This window comes from Fusarium redolens, assembly GCF_020744475.1.
Source record: "Fusarium redolens strain MPI-CAGE-AT-0023 chromosome Unknown BKA55scaffold_1, whole genome shotgun sequence".
In the NCBI taxonomy this organism is placed as follows: domain Eukaryota; kingdom Fungi; phylum Ascomycota; class Sordariomycetes; order Hypocreales; family Nectriaceae; genus Fusarium; species Fusarium redolens.
The window spans coordinates 1,371,107-1,387,197 of NW_025763664.1; the positions used below are offsets into that span (position 1 = coordinate 1,371,107).

Sequence of the window (16,091 nt, forward strand, 5' to 3'; positions counted from 1 at the left end):
AGAGGTTTATCGTTTGCTAGCCAGCTCTTGAACCACCTGACTCGCAACCAGGCTGTTCCTAAACCGATCGCTCGTATTGTTTCGATCAGATTGGCTGCGTGCTTATGTTGATGCCTGCATAAAAGTTGTACTGGTGCGACAGACCCAGTTCTATCAGCCCCATGGCGACATCGCCCATCAAGAAAGATGGAGACACTTGTATCAAAACCTCGCGCCGAGCGGCCCGTAAGGGCGCCAGCACAGAAACGCGCACCTACGGCTAATGCAAGCCCCAACCAGTCTTTTCTTCGGTGAATGAGTACAACAAACGGCGGTGTACAGTTTTTAATAATATCAACAACCGGTCAATTAGGTAGAGGAAGGAGAACTGATGACGCGGCGATGAAGGGGCAGCCGGTCAGCGAATTCTGGAGGGGAGGATATGCAAGACATTGGGTGGAGGGCTGGGGAAGCATGAGGCACAGCATATTGAAGGAACCACAACGACAACGAGCAAGCGGGGTGGATAAGGCCAGATGGCGCGTGGTACCGATAAGGCAGTATATTCCGGAACGGCCAAGAGAAAAGAGACACAGAAGCAAGTAGGTAGCTCGATGCAGAGAGCGGCACGAATGCAGCCGCACACCGCAGACGCAGAAAATTGCTGCATGTTTTTCAAGAAAGGAACCTGGTGGCTGGGATCAGGGCTGAAGGAAGAGATCGCAGCGCAGCACATGCGCTGGCTGGTGTGGGTTTGAAATGGCTTGGTGTGGTGTCGGGCACAAGCTCGTGATTCGTGATAGTGACTTGCAGCGAGCTGAAGCGGTAATCCTCAACCGTCCTACATGTCGCTAGAGAGCTCAGATGCGTCCTATTTCGATGGGCCGCCGGCTAAAAAAGAACCCTGTCCTGCCTTATGCGGGTGTAGTGTAGTACCTACGCTTGACAAGATATCTGCCTGGTTTGTATGTGCGTATGTATAATGTGCCTCACCCTCAGCAGTAAGGATCCATATTGGGCACAGAAAAGGTCTCAGCTATCAGGGTCTGTGGGGTTGCATTAAAATCGGTATCAGAGAGATAGCAACCGATCAGTAACGGTTGGAAAGGCAGACGTGGTCTAGGTTGTGCAATAAAGACGAGGTCAGCATATGTCAACCCTTGATAGGTCTCGCAGTTGTGTTATCTTGGCATGATATAACGTCGTTCGGGAGCCTGGCGAACCAGAGCCAGTAAGCTCGGCCTAGTATGCCCTCGGTTTGGCCGTAATGGACTCATCGAGATGTGCTGTCTTTCACGTTCGAAGATTGGAGCAGAATTGCGAGATCGTCTCATTTAACAGAACACAAAGTTTCTATCAAGGGAATAATAGCATGTGCCGCGAGACTCTCCACTGTTACAACATCTGCCTGCAATTTAGATATGAACCCATGCAAGGAAACTTGATGCCGTAGAGTCGCAACATGAATGGCACAGCTGCATAGAAAGAGCAGACGGGCGTGGGGGAGAGCTAGAGAGAGGGTTGCTAAGAAACATGGACTGGACCATTTAAGAACGCCATAGATGAGGAGTCATATCATCTAAAAATAAGGCTCATGTACTCACCATGGCCCTCATTCTCTTGTTGTAGGCTTCTCAGCAGATTAGCATCGGCCAGAGACGGATCATGAACCAAAATAGAGCTCTCATGAGCCATGCATTTGGAGGCGCTATGGGACGATGGCTGGCATGGGTTTATTGCGTCCCAGCCTTGACCACGGAAACACATTGGAACAACGGTACTTATTAAGCGGAGCAAGTGGATAAGTTGTAGCTAAAATGTTCTCTAGAGGAACTCGTTTGGGGATCGTATGTTGGGGAGCTGGTCATCGATGTTAACTTAAGCGGGTAGAAATGCCAACTTCGAAACTTCCATGATACAGCTTCCGGAACATATTACTACGAGAAAGAGTGGTTCTTGATTGTACCTTGAAGAACTGCTTGCGAACTGATCAATAGTGGTGTGATGCAAGATACCTTATGGTGAAAACGATGGATCACTGAGATAACATCGTATCATGTAGACATTTGTGTTTGACATGACATGACAGGCTGCATCTGCTTCTTCCTTGACCCCCCGTGAATGTCCACCAAAGCGGGAATAAGAATGGCAGCTGCTAAGAAACTAGACCAGTTGAAGAAGGAAGGGTGCCCAAAGATTGAAAGGAGAGACACCCATCAGCGGTAACCTTGCCGCTGCTTCGATCCTTTGTTCGAGAGAATTGCCTAAAGAGGCAGTTCGTTGAACAACAACCTCCGCCTTTAATATTGATTGACCTCTTGTAGTGCAGAAATAGGCTCTATCTGCCTTGATTGCATTTCATAAAGTCATCTTTTTAGTATAATCTTCGCAAAGACGATGCCGAATTCAAACCTAAAGAGTTTCTATAAAGCTGTGAAGTGAATGGAATTATTGAGTTCAATACCACACATGCCAAGCACATGCCAAGGATCCATTTCATCTGCGGGAACCTGGACCTAAAAAAACAACTTAAAGGTACAGACCTAGGTTGGCCATGTACAGTATCTGCAACACAGATCATGGCTAGCTGAAGCTCCGCTGGGCTTACGAAACTTTGCTTTTATGGACTGTATATCTCAGACTCTTCTTTTCGTCAAAAGACTCGTTTCATAATGAGCTTCGGTTGTTCTCTTAACTGGGATTTCCTACCCGTGAACGTCCAGGTGGCTGTGGATGAATGTTAGAATAAGCCCAGCAGCGCATATAACACCCAATTGAAGATGATATTCCCTCGAAGCCGCTCCAAGGGTATGCCCTGAAACTACGGGGATGCTCATAGTTTGCATTGGGTCAAATTCTATCTGAAGCCATTGCCCGTCCATCCGAGGCGGTAGCCGTAGGTAAGACAGCCCAAGAATTCTAGCGCCTCTCCAATGGACGCTAGGCTCGCAGCATGCCCGATACTGGGGTAAGATAATTAATTGGATGCTAGGGCCTTGTTCAATCAAGGATAAAGGATCGAGGGAAGACAACGAACGGATCAAGGCATTCAAGTGAGCATGCATAAGGCATGGAACTTGATAGAAATACCTGGCATAATATTGATCTTATACAGCTAAACTCGTATTCATAATGCTTACAATGAGCAAACAAAACAATGTACATTTGATGTACAAGGAACAACGCAGACCAACCATCATTCAACGGGGTCCATTGTGTGGCGGCTAATATTGAGTTAGACTTGGTCCCGCCATCTAGAAAAAAAGTGCTTGAATGGTACGACCTGGCATCCATGATATGTACAGAGCACAACCGGGGAGCTTTGATGTTTCTCGATTGTTGCGGCTGGCGTTATTCTGGGACTCTTGTAACAAAGAGACGCGTGGAAAACATACTCCAGTCAGTTATTGCTGGCAAACACTCGTGAATCGCATCACGACAGGCTCGTGTTCGTTCGACAGCGTGAAGTCTGATTTGGCAAGTTGACTCATAGAGGTACAAAAGATGACCATCCAATAGGAGTGTCGATCAAGGGTTCAAGTTGTCGATTAGCATCTGATACTGCATTGATGATACATTGATACCGTAATCATGCATGCAAACCGAGAAGTATGCATTATTTGTTCGTAAGAAATGGCGTTTTGCATTTCAGAATTGTCATGCAATCGTTGCGGTACCGTTGTGTCGACATACGAATGTTTCATGATGATACAACTGGCGGGGTACTCATGCTACCTATTTATCATTGTACACGACAGGACAGCATTGCGCGTACTGGGACAAGCTGCAAACACAAGAACTTTCACGAAACAATGCTGCCTGGTATGAGTTGCATTCTTTATTCGGACGTGGCTGCTTTGCGAGTATCAATTGTGCGATTGGTGCTTGTTGAGTCATGTAGACTAACACCTTGAATCGTTGATATCTGACCTGAAGCTTGGACACCGAAAAAGCCCTCTTGACCGCTTGCTTGTCCATGTTTCGATGATGATGGAAACCAGTTCTTGCTCTGAAAATCTCACGCTATCCGTGACTACTTGTTTCTTTCTCTTTGTTTGGTGAGATGCTTACCATTATCGCATTAATTCAACAAACCAATCCCTAAGTTGAGGTGCTGATTATCACAGATAGCAACAAGTGGATATCAGGAAACATCCATGGATCTGAGCATCTCCACAATTAACTCCATGTTAGGCACTGCTGGGGCTTGATGGTGCGTGCTGGCCCAGAGAGCAAGAAAACTTCTTGACTTTAAACTAAGGTGCCAAATTTAACTAATCTATGATACTAAACCTACCTGAGTCTTTTTGTCATTTATCCTAAGTTTTCTTGCTACCCCTTGGCTGGGTCCTGGGCATTGATCACCAAAAGGCTTCTGTATCCGACTCAGCGGCCAGAATTTTGCTGAAATCCATGGCTACCGCTGCTGAGAGAGTTTCGGAAAGGGAAAAAAAAGTTAACAAATTTTTTCCCCTCCCCCACCTTGCACTTTCCATTTGCACCCCTTGAAGGGCTTCCAAATCAATGGAACCCTGTCGGTTTCCCCTCCCCCTCGCTCCCAATCGTTCAATCGTAATGTACCTGCCCGCCATTCACACGCCGCTTGCCTAGGTTGCACCCCTCCTTCCTCATCGTCAATACCACTGAAGTGCGCATCCGTCTTTCGGCAGCCCTGTCCTTCACAGCCCAAAAAAAAAAAATCACCTTAGACCCTTCCGTTCTGCTTGTACCTGCCTCTTACTGTTTTGCCCGTCAGGTACTAAATCAGCCAAGTAACTCACGGAGACGGAGCACGTACCTCGTTCGTACTCTCTTCCCGCCTACCACTAAACCACTGTAACTACTTCTTCCGACGCGGCTTGACCACCGACCACCGACTACCTTCCCTACGTGAGGTGCCTACCAGGAAAAAACCACTCCTTGTGCCTGGCAACTGCCTCCGCTCACCCTTTCCCGACCTGCCCTGTATCCCTCGTCTCTTTTCTCCTTCTCCCCTTATTCCTTCCTTCTTTTTACCGACCCTCCCACCCCTTCTTCTACCCTGTCTCTTCCCTCTCTCTCTTCTCTTCCTCTCTTCTTCCCTCCACAATGAGCGCTCAAGAACCCCTCCCCTCTACCAACTCATCCTCAGCGATAAAGAACACCACGTCTACCGCTGTCGCTAGCCAAGATGCCTCGGGACGACAGCCCTCCTCCTCCGCCGCCGGTTCCTCCGAACTCTCCGGTGCAAAGATAAGCCTGCGCAAGTCGCTGCGAAGCTTCCCCGACTTCCCTATCCCGGGTATCAACTTTGTCGATATTATGCCTCTCTTCGCCGACCCAACCGCCCATGCCACTCTTGTCGATGCTCTCGAACTTCAGATCGCCGAGGCTTTCCCCACCAAGCCTGATGTTATCGTAGGCCTTGACGCCCGTGGCTTCCTCTTCGGCCCTGGTCTTGCGCTCCGTCTCGGTGTTTCTTTCGCTGCTGTCCGCAAGCAGGGCAAGCTCCCTGGACCTTGCGCTACCGCTGAGTACGTCAAGGAGTATGGCAAGGATCTGTTCCAGATGCAAGAAGACGCCGTCCGTGAGGGCCAGAAGGTCCTTATTGTGGACGACATCATTGCTACGGGTGAGTAAAATTATTCACAAAGCAGTATTCATAACGTATATTGGACCGTAACTGACATGAATCTTCAGGTGGTTCTGCAAAGGCTGCAGCTGAACTCGTCCAACAGCTCAAGGGCGAGGTTATTGGATACTTGTTTATTCTTGAGATCCCTGGCCTAAACGGCCAAGAGAAGCTCGGCACCGCTCCCGTCAAGATTCTTCTTGAAGATGCTTAAGTGGTTGATGCCAGGCTTCCTCTATTTTCGATCCCACTTCCAGCGATAAAGCGATGCCGGGCCATAGATTCGACGTCAATTAGTTCTGATGTGCCACGTCGCGGCGCATTTTTCAGAATTTTGTTAGACCTGGAGAGTCTGTTTTTGCTTTATTTGTTTTTGAAGTGTTGGTGGCGGCAGTGACCAAATTTTACAGCAATTCACTTATTTTACTGAGTGAGATATCTATACTGGTTGGCGTTTGTGGATGGCTTTTTCACGACTCAACAACAGCAAAAGTCTTTTCGGGTTCGCGCATATAGAATGGGGGTTTTGGAGGATACCTTGATATAGCTATATAAAGAAAGATCAAACTAATAATCATAAATGCCAGTATTATCTGCCCACTTTCTGGCTGCTTTGCCATCATGAGACAATAATCACATACCTTGCAAGGATATCATAACACCTACAGCTATTATTATAATTCTTAGGATTAGTTGCAAGTTATTAGATCAGGTTTCTCATTCCTAAGTTGAGCCTATAAGAGAGGCTTTGGTTTTTAACTGTATTATATGAAACGAGATATCTATCCCCTGTTTCTCTCAAGGCCTGGAGGTATTGTACGCTATCAAAAACAGCAATATACAAAGATGACGACAAAAGCCACCAAAATAACTCCGAGACATGCATATGAACTCCATACGTTCGTTATAAGACAATAGCGTTTTCTATCAACATCCCTTGACTCTCCACGACGTACTTGCGCCGCATTCCTACACCCTTAGCCTCACCGAATCGTTCATAATCACCCTTAGACCCACGCATGAGAACGAGAGGCACACCGTTGAGTCGCCCCATGCCTCGGGGTGTCACTTGCGCCATGGTCAGAAGGGGGCGAACAATTTCATCAGGGCCTTCTTCAGAATCATCCCCCTCGTCGATGATAATCACAAGTTGTAGTGTGTGTGGCGAGGCTGGAAAGCTAGGTATGCGCTCTAACTTTTCGCTGAATGAGCAGCCGCCGCGGCGAATGACAATGATTTGATGTTGGCGAGAGGATGACTCGGGCAGTGGGGCACCGCATGCTTCACCACCGAGGAAGACGGTTTTCCACGGGAAGTTGGCGACGGGCTTGCGAGAGTTGTAGCTGGGCGAACCGACCATCGGTGTGTCGATAATGGGCGGCAGGGGAAATGCGCCGGGGCCGGTAGACGTGTAGGCCGTCCAACGGAGGATAGTGGGGCCGGTGCCATCCGTCTCCGTCTCCGGAAGGTCGGTATATGCGGGTTCAAAGACGGAGCTCACGGCACGGAGAAGCGACTTGAGGAGTGATTCCGAAGGAAGAGCCGCATGACTTGGAAGAATCTCGCTGGATGTGTTGACGCCCTGGGCGGGTACTGGAGCACTGGCATTCGACTTCTCTGGTGTATCGAGGAGAAGGTCAATCTCAACGATATCCTTTCGGCGAATGCAAGTGAATGCATCGTCTTTGTAAGATCTCACATGCTCTGCATGAAAGAAGACATTCTCGTGACGGCCAAGCTCTCTGCTTGCTGCGTGTGTAATTCTCCAGGATCGATCTGCAAGCTTACCGCCCTTCTGCTGTTCCAATTGAAGCCGCATGCCATCAAGGTTGCGGACCGTTGGCCCGTTGTGGCTGTACCACACGAGAGGCGTCCCGAAACGAGACACAAGAGAGCTGGCCGTGTCACCGGGTGGAAACTCTATCCATGTCATGACGCGCTCAACGGGTGCGGCGCATACGCCGTCTTGTGGCAGCATTGTTGGCGGTAACGTCCATGGAAACATTGTGTGATTGGTTTTAGCTCTGTATCTCGTTACATGCCCTTTCTTCCGATCGAAGACTTCCACGGCTTCAAGGGGTCCGTGGACATTGGGAGTATTGTGCAAGTCGACGAATAGTGCGACACTGAAAAGGTCAGGACGGGCAGCCGTAGCCGATCCGGAAAGACCTGGAACTGTGGGCACCGGACATGAATGCGTGAAGCTCTCATCAACCGTGTTGTTCTTGGGTACGACGCGTTTCGATAATGAATGTCGGCGAGTCAGCTTCTGACGGCTGCGCTTGGGTATAATAAGGGGGTGACCCTCTGTAGAAAAGACAAACGCAGCATCGACCTTGTTGAGAGCATGGTCTGGGTCGAAGAGGAGGTACATGTACTTTGTTGTTTCACCAAGGAAGAAGCTCTCCATGCGGTCAGAGAGCTCCCCTGTTCTGACGTCTTGAAGACCAGCCCATCCGCATGGAGCACGACATCGTCGCTCAATGTCTTTAAGAACCATTTCTCCAACATGCAAGTACCATGGGTCTTGTGTGGCACGGTATATATAATATGTTGACTCTATGAACTCGGGACGGCCTGGCCACCAACCGAGTCCCTGATCAACAGTGTTTTCGCGGACAGACCATCGCTCAGGCAAGGCAGCATATCGCGTCCAGAGAGCAGTATAAACAAGATTTGCCTCTACGGCTTCATCAACCTCGCCAGCCATAGCTAACAGACCAGGGTAGAAGGCCCCCAAGCTATCAATCCACATAGTATATGGTTGTCCAGTTGTGCGATGATTATTCGAGTAGTATGGGTAATGACTCCTGTCGGTGTACAAATATCGCTTGACAGAGGCGTGTGCCTGGTGCCATGCATCCAAGAACGCCTCAGATGTCTGTAGCTCGGCAGGCAGAGGGGGATGGAGGACGTTGGGATCGAGCCACTCAGTGCTGCTCTGTCGACTAGTGGTCGACTTGTTGGGCATGCCGTGTCCTGAAAGCAGGATATGGCTCTTCAAAGCATATTCGAAGAAGCTATCCATACCAGCACCAATTCCGGCGTGGGGCCCTATCCATTGTCCACCTTCTGCGTCCAGGCCGTTACCGACGAGTCCAATTTCACTCCTCCGCCCCCAGACTGCCCAAAAAGCCCTCTTGGCGGCTTGCTCGAATCGAACATCTCCTGATAAACGACTGAGAACTGTAAACTCTAGGGTAAGACTTCCAGCGCCGGCACTGCAAGTCTCGGTGATCTCCCCTGAAGCAGTCTCAGGTTTGCCCTCCATGTGACGAAAGAGGGGCGAGTTTGTATAGAAAGGAATGCCATGTCGAAGATTGACTCGAGGATATGGAATGCCGGTGTCTGTGTAAAAGGCCGGGAGAAGCCTTTGTCCAAGATCGAGGGCCAGTCGTAAAAGTTGACCATCGTATTTGAAACCATTCGGCCAGGTTATGGGCGCCAGTTCAAGGGGGTCATCCGCCTGAGTCGCCCAGGCAGGCTGCACAGTATACCCATTGATAGGCAGCTCGCCTATGGCAAAAAGATGCGCACTGAGAAGGCCACCCAATCCACGGATTACGGTCTCAAAAACCTGAACCTTGCTATCGAGATCAAATCCAGTCGCTCGAATGCCCTGGCCCGAAACACCTGGTCGTCCATCACCATAGTATCGCACAAAATCCGCTATTCCATCTTGGAAATCGCTCAGAGCTTTCGACCCTGTTCCTGACGCGTCTTCGGGTCCTCCAGCGAGGATCGCAAGTGTTGATAGACTATCAATGAGTGTAAGGGAGTAATTTCCTAGGGCGTCGTTCAGTCCGATATGGGCGGGATTTTCTCGATCTCGGGTCAGGGGCGAGCACGTCAAAGGTCGAAGCTGTGGAAAAAATACTGTCAGCATTGAAAGGTCACCAACTGCGACACCAAACAAACCTCGTCCTCAGGAAACGCATGTTGCATGTAATTGCCAAAGCCGTGATAGAACATATCAACCGTTTGTTGGCGCAACCGCACAAGGTGGTCTTGCCGCATTGCCTGAGCCGTCCATGATAGTGAAGCCCAGATCAAGAGCTGCATCCAGACCAAGAAAATCATGCCTCCTGGCTCAAATAGCCTATGCCTAGGCCTCCGAGACATTGGCCAGGGGAAAATGGCGCTCGAGAGCTGCTGGGCTCATCGAGGGAAGCCTAAGAACAGCGAGACCGATTGTAGACCATACAGGTAGTATACGGAACGCCTCGAATATGACGCGCGACAGACGCTTGGCGTCGCGATTTGAAAATCCAGAGGAGACGGAAACCCTCGCGAATTCGTGGTGACAGTTGTTTCCTGTCATCATTGCGCCACATTGTGGCTGGTGTTCTGTGGCGGTAGGTTATCCCTGGTCCAATAAGGTACCGCGCTCAACAAAGACTCTTCCCAAACAGAGTCTGTGAAGGTCAAATGTCTTGAGAGCTTCGATAGGTTATTCTTCACTACCTAGGTACGGGCATTCTAATTTCACAATAGAGTGTCTTCTCTTAACTTCTATGTAGGTCGGCAGTGCTTGCATTGCCATACTTAATTTAATCACGGTAGCCTCGTGCCTTCCTATTTATCAGTCATCAAAGTCACCCTCGCTGCCATTCGTCAACACTAACAACCCCCGAATTTCGATGCAACACAAATACTAACGGCGAGCCAACAACATTATTCAGAAGCAGCACACTCTCTCAACTCTAGTTGCCGCATGTTCACCTCTTCACCCCTCTGACTCCTTTGTTTCAACGCCTCCTCGGAAAACATAACCTCACTAAATCACGACCAAAATACGCGAAACCCAAACAAGTTTATGCCAAGATGAGAGGTTACGATGAGAACACCATATGTGTGCCAGTGCGTCACATCCCTGGCGCTAAGGCGAGAACAGGGAGGGTCCCTTGGATGGACGTCACTGTTGATCTAACCATATTGAAGCGTCAAGCGGCAATCGGCCAGCGTCTGAAGCGCTGGCTGTAACTCAACGTTGGTTATGTCTGGAACTGCTCAGACGATAAACGTTAAACGCGTTTCGAGTCATCAAATCATTATCTTTCATCACACCATCACGCACGATGGAATCTCAAGCGCAGTTTGGCTGGCATTGGTCCATTCGTCCGTGATCAATCGCTGGTGAAGCCTCTGGCCCTTCATACTCAAGGCGCCTAGGCATCGAAACATACGCCTGTCCCGTCTGTGCTCAGAGAAACAGAAACAGATCAGTCCCCACTTGAGTTCCTTTGAAGATCCTCCACCACAGGATGGATTCATTGTTAACGGCAAGCCACGCGGACTGCTAGTAACTCCTAGCGCATCATCGGGATCTTCTTTTCCGCTGAGCCTTGACCTAGGCTATATCTGGTTACTATAGCAAGTCAAGGACCCTGGAGATGCGATGGACAGCGAGGTCCGGCATGAACGTGCAGTTGCGCTCTCCCTCAAATGATACTTGCTTCTAGTCCGGTAACACTGCTGCAATATTCCGTCTCCGCCATACAATCCCTATGGTGTGGCTTCACTGTGAAGCAAGACCCTGGAATCAGTATCTTGCACAGCTTCCTGTTGCAACTCCACGACATCTTGTTGTTTCACTCCCACAACGCATTTCAACTACTGTTGCGTTGCTACTTTGCTTTCTTTCGGAGCGCAATATAACTTGCCAGAGTCTCGTGTCGAACAATCGCTGGCCCTTCCAACAATGGAAACTTGGAAGCTCTCTCACCACGTTTCTATAAGTCCCTATGGTCGTGTCAACAAACCAGATCAACCATACCCTTAATTGGCAGGTCAAATTGCCGAATCAGAACAACTGAAAAATCGGGTTTTGTTGCCTTGACAAGCCTTCTCATTCTGAACTGGGGAGCTTTGTCCTCCCAGACTTGACTAACTTCACAAGATCCGTTTGCTTCTACTGCCACGACCCCGGCTGGTTTGACTTCTGCCATTATCGGTAAAACCTCCCTTTGGTTTCTATTACCCTAATATAAACTTCTACAATACTATGCTGTATCACTGTCATTTGTACTATTCTAACTGTGGTGGTCAGGCATAGGCAAGCCGCCAACCAGTTACCGGTCTCGTCTGAGGCCTGACATTGCCGAACTGTCAAACGGCGTGATCTGCATCGGGGGCTAGAAACCTGGATCCCTGGCGGCTAGGTTAGGGTGTCCGCGAACGGGGCCACTAGTTTAGGCTCAAGACCCCGTCAAGCTTGTCTCGACACCCTCCCGGCTTCCGAGTGCACCCCGAATCCTTGCCAACCTGAACCCAATTACATGCAAGTTGCAGCGAGAATCAAATTTACTTGAAGCGCAATTTTCCAAACTGTCGGGTCTACAAGCAAGGACAAGTTTGTCAATACGAGCTATGTGTTGTCTCACTCACGCTCCGCCCCCTTTCTCAGTCTTTCCAGGTCTTTCGCATCCCCCCCTTGCTTTCGTGGCAGCGAAACACGCCATCTTGTCCATTCCAAAATCGCCAATCTTAAAAGCACCTAACCAGACGTTATCTCAAAAAGTTTGACCCCGGATTTTGTGTGAAGCCACTCAAGTCACTTGACTTCCCGCCCGCCAACACAATTACCCTCGCAAACTCGGCAATATCTTCAGAAGTAGTGAGGACATGGATAGATACTACAAGAGCACTGGGGAGACACGACGCAGAATTCCTTCTTATGCAAAGATGTCGGGTTCTTCCTGAAGCTCTCTATCTTGAACAATTCCTTGGGGTATATGAAAGGACTCTTATATGGAAAATACAAAAAAAATGAGGGGCTCTTCGTTGAGAAGATGAAGTTGTCTATAATGCCATTCCCGAAATTGAGTCGGAAGCCTCCTGTTTTCACGACCCTCTCCGTCCTCCATACATCGTCTGTGTTGGGCTCAATCTCATCAAGGGTTGCATGCGATCGTTTTGTTGTGGCATTGCTCCCGGTTCCAGCTTCATTTGTTGGTCCCACATATGTGCGCTCATCATGTGGCCTCCAGGGCCATCTTCTTCCATCTTGATATTGGGAAGGCCATGCACCTGGTTGATAACCTCGTCTTCATGAGTGTTGTGGGACCCGACGCTCATCATCTCATCGTGCTCATCACCGCGGCCAGTGCGCTTCCTTGTTTGAACCGACCTGCGTCGCCTTCTGATATTGAGGTCCCCATAGGACTCCATGTAAATCCCCTCCTCAAGCTTCAGGTCGTTAACGACTTTGACTTCTATGTCGCTGGCGTTCAATCGCATGTTTCGAGAACCCCCTAATTCGTGGAATGTCTCGAGAACCATCTGGTAACGACTTTTCTCGACGATCTTCCAAGCCTCTCGAAGCAAGTCCTCCTAAAAATTAGTCAGCAAAGTCCTCGGGGTTCTGAAGCCAGAATGACTCACATCTCTGGGCAGCCACTCAATGTACTTGGATCGGCCTCGTTTGAACTTCATCTGAAGCATTTCCTTACCGGGGCACTTTTGGAAACGATTTTTATAGTCGCTCTGGATGCTCTCCCACATATCTTGCCCCTTTTGGTTGCGGTGCTCCCAGCGAGATTCAAATATGCAGCGCTCCTCATCGGGACAGGTACTCTTGAGTGTTGGCGGAACCTCTTCTCCGAAGCAATTCTTGTGCTCGTCGACAGGTTCTTCAGCGGCTGCACTTCTAGAGGCTCCTGACCGCTTAGTTGTGCGCTTTTTGACTCGGCCAGGGGCGTGCAAGGCAGATCTTCGACGAGGGGATCCAGTCATGGAGCGTGGAACGTCGGAAGATAATCCGTGCAGCCCTGTCTCTTCTGGGCTTCTTCGACGGTACTGAGGTGGATGAGGCTCGCCCAGAAGAGGAGCGGGAGCCATTTCGCGATGATGGATGCCCATTGGAATATGATGATTGTCCCGTATCATGATGTGGTCCTGATGCTCAACTGGAGGTCCCATGTTGACGTAATAAGGGTTGCTCATAGGTTGTGGCTCTGGTCCGTTTGAGACACCAAAGGCTCCCATATAGGGCTCTGGGGGTCCGGGGGTTCGACGTCCATCGTGGACATAATTGGCATGAAGGAACTCCCCTCCAGCGACCGGAGCTTGAGAGGTCATGGGTGAACTCGCTTGTGGGGATTGGTTATTAACGTCAAATTGCCCTGCCCACTGCTGCTGATGATACATCCTGGAACTCCCAGGAGGGCTAGGTTGTTGGTTAGGTGTGCTTGGAGGGGGAGGATATTGGGATGCAATCTTTGACACCCCGTGCAAAGGAGGAGATCCTACGACTGAGATAGGAGTTAAGAGATTTGGATCGCACTGGCCAGAAATGCTGTTGAAAGGTGAAGAAACCTGCGAGAACAAGCGTCAGTTTTACAAAAAAAAACTATTGGGATCAGAGCTTCAGATCTATGACAGCGCTAGACAAGACTTTGCCAGGTTCACGTCCACTCCAAAATGAAGTTCGACTTACAGATGAGTAGGATGTCAGATCGTGGTAAGGGGAAGTCTCAGTTGTTGGAATTGAGTCGTGTAAACTGGGAGCTCCCGAAAGACCGTCCGGCTGGGGTAGACCTGGGGCAATATACTGCTGCTCGACCATGATCATGTGGGTATCAGGTTGGGGGATTGGACAATCGCAGTCCAAATCGGTTGGCTTATGTTATAGGCGGGGCTAAATAACAGAAATGGATGCTTCTGTGAGTGGTGGGGAGCTGTTAATGCTGTGGCTGCAAGTTCAAGATTCAGACCGAGACTGATAATGGCACATTTATGACTAGAAACCAAGATGCTTCAAGAAGGCTTCAAGACCTGGCGAGGCAGATATGGAAGAAGGAGGTGCAAGACGATTCAGCCTTTTCTGGCCGTGGCCGCTTTTTGAAGACCTGGGTGGTCAAAGATCGAAGCCAAGTGAGTACAAGGGCAGGAAGGATGAGTTGAAGGGAAACAGAGCCTTGTGGGGTCACAGACGGGCCGGCCGCTTTGTATAAATGGTGTTTGGAGATGAAGAGCAGTGGAGTGCAGATCGTTGGAGTGTATGTAGGTTTGATGTACATCGAGGTCAGTCTAAGAGACAGCAGTAACGAAGTACCAGGACATTCTTGAGAGCGGTTCTTTTGGCAAGCCAGGAAGCTATGGACGAGCTCGGTGCCAGGGGCAAATGGGGAAGGACTGGGGGTGTCAAGCAGAGGGATCAAGCCCCAAGTACAGTATGGGTACGGTCTGGCATTGCCTTGAACCTAGGAAGTGGAGGGCTCAAGCTATGAGGGCTCGGGGCTCAGTATCCTCCGCCTTGCCAAGATACTCGAGCTGTCGTGCATAACAATAGCCGCCGAGGGGTCTAAAGCAGCGAACGAAACGGGTTGGAAATAGAGAAAGACTAAGGGCAGAACAGAGGACGTGCATGGTATGCCCGTGGAGATGACACTGGGATGGCTTAACGGATGGAGGGGAATCATCGCGACCATCGCGGCTTCAAGGGTGTGCGTGGGAGTGGGAGTGGCGTTGGATTTGGCTTTTACTTTGGCGTGGATATGGGCGTGGGCGTGGAAAACGAATGAATATGGGGCCGGGGGGGTGTTGCCCCCGGGGGTTCTGCCATCCCTCCATTCATCACATCCATCTTCAGTACGTTATGGGTGTGAGACGATGAGATGGTATGGGAAAATGGATTGAAAACAACACCGAAAAGAGTCGGATGTTTCTTCGGACGCTTCTTCGATTTCACCAGGCCATCACTCTTTCGTCAGTTCAAGGATGCTTGGAACTTTTTCCACCAGGCAAACCCTTCACACGACCACCGCCTCGCATATACGGTCTGGAGCAGTCTTCTATCCGACAGTCTGGATAGAGTATGTAATGGCAATCTCTGGTTATCAGTCTAGCAAGTGATGAGGAGATTACGGCTCAACTCGACTTGACTCGATTCTCATCCCACCCGGAGCCGACCTATGAGGTCTGCGTTGGATTGACAATGATGGAGGAAAATACAGCACAAAATCGGAGAGCAAAACAAACTGACTATTCGAAACCGCAACTATAATATAGGAGGGCAAAGACATCATGAGCTGCCGCTGCGCCGTCAGCGTATACGTACTAAAATGGAGGGTCGACACGAGTAGCCTAAAGAAAGACGGATGTCCAGAGGGGGAAAGGCGAGACAAGCTGAAGAGAAGTAGGTAGGTCTCTGCCAAACTAAAAAGCCAGGCTGAGCTAACGGGGACGAGAACTCAGTAATGCCCGAAGAGAATAAAAAGAACGGGGACCTGGGCCTAAACCTGGGCCTTGGCAATAGATGATGGCATGGGCCAGCGACCACTGACCAGGTACGCAAAAGAGAAAAATATGTGAGCGATAGGAAACGCAGCAAGGTGGGGACAAGAGTGGCCAAGGACCCTTTGTGTCTGGTCTGCCTTTGAAGAGGGAAGAGACAATCAGAAAGGTGGGAAGCTGGACCAGGTTACGCTACCTGAAGGACGACATCCAGGAGCTGTGCTTTTGATTGATGAGTTTCTCATCATCTTCACAGACATGAGCC

General features: G+C 49.7%; 3 protein-coding genes across 3 annotated transcripts; 1 reads left to right on the plus strand and 2 right to left on the minus strand.

The window, feature by feature from the left end:
• Positions 1-5,067: 5,067 nt before the first annotated feature.
• BKA55DRAFT_497426 (phosphoribosyltransferase-like protein) lies at positions 5,068-5,804 on the plus strand (the record flags this gene model as incomplete). Its single annotated transcript, XM_046186467.1, has 2 exons — positions 5,068-5,590; positions 5,659-5,804. 2 exons carry the CDS (start codon positions 5,068-5,070, stop codon positions 5,802-5,804), a joined length of 669 nt encoding a protein of 222 aa, XP_046056193.1.
• Positions 5,805-6,217: 413 nt separating this feature from the next.
• BKA55DRAFT_548547 (glycosyl hydrolase family 47-domain-containing protein) lies at positions 6,218-9,863 on the minus strand. Its single transcript, XM_046191130.1, has 2 exons — positions 9,509-9,863; positions 6,218-9,452 (listed from the first exon to the last, which is right to left on the minus strand). The coding sequence occupies exons 1-2, from the start codon at positions 9,710-9,712 to the stop codon at positions 6,495-6,497; spliced, it is 3,162 nt and encodes a 1,053-aa protein (XP_046056194.1). The 5' UTR covers positions 9,713-9,863; the 3' UTR covers positions 6,218-6,494.
• Positions 9,864-12,274: 2,411 nt separating this feature from the next.
• On the minus strand, positions 12,275-14,260 carry BKA55DRAFT_9361 (uncharacterized protein). The gene is made up of 3 exons (XM_046201688.1): positions 14,028-14,260; positions 12,974-13,906; positions 12,275-12,922 (listed from the first exon to the last, which is right to left on the minus strand). Exons 1-3 carry the CDS (start codon positions 14,160-14,162, stop codon positions 12,434-12,436), a joined length of 1,557 nt encoding a protein of 518 aa, XP_046056195.1. The 5' UTR covers positions 14,163-14,260; the 3' UTR covers positions 12,275-12,433.
• Positions 14,261-16,091: the final 1,831 nt, after the last annotated feature.

Coding starts and splice junctions, on each gene's coding strand:
- BKA55DRAFT_9361 (XM_046201688.1), bottom strand. CDS start 14,162: ATGATCATGGTCGAGCAGCAGTATATTGCCCCAGGTCTACCCCAGCCG. Junction 13,907..14,027: donor ATCTGACATCCTACTCATCT/GTAAGTCGAACT, acceptor TTGTTCTCGCAG/GTTTCTTCACCTTTCAACAG. Junction 12,923..12,973: donor TTGAGTGGCTGCCCAGAGAT/GTGAGTCATTCT, acceptor ACTAATTTTTAG/GAGGACTTGCTTCGAGAGGC.
- BKA55DRAFT_548547 (XM_046191130.1), bottom strand. CDS start 9,712: ATGTCTCGGAGGCCTAGGCATAGGCTATTTGAGCCAGGAGGCATGATT. Junction 9,453..9,508: donor ATGCGTTTCCTGAGGACGAG/GTTTGTTTGGTG, acceptor TTTTTTCCACAG/CTTCGACCTTTGACGTGCTC.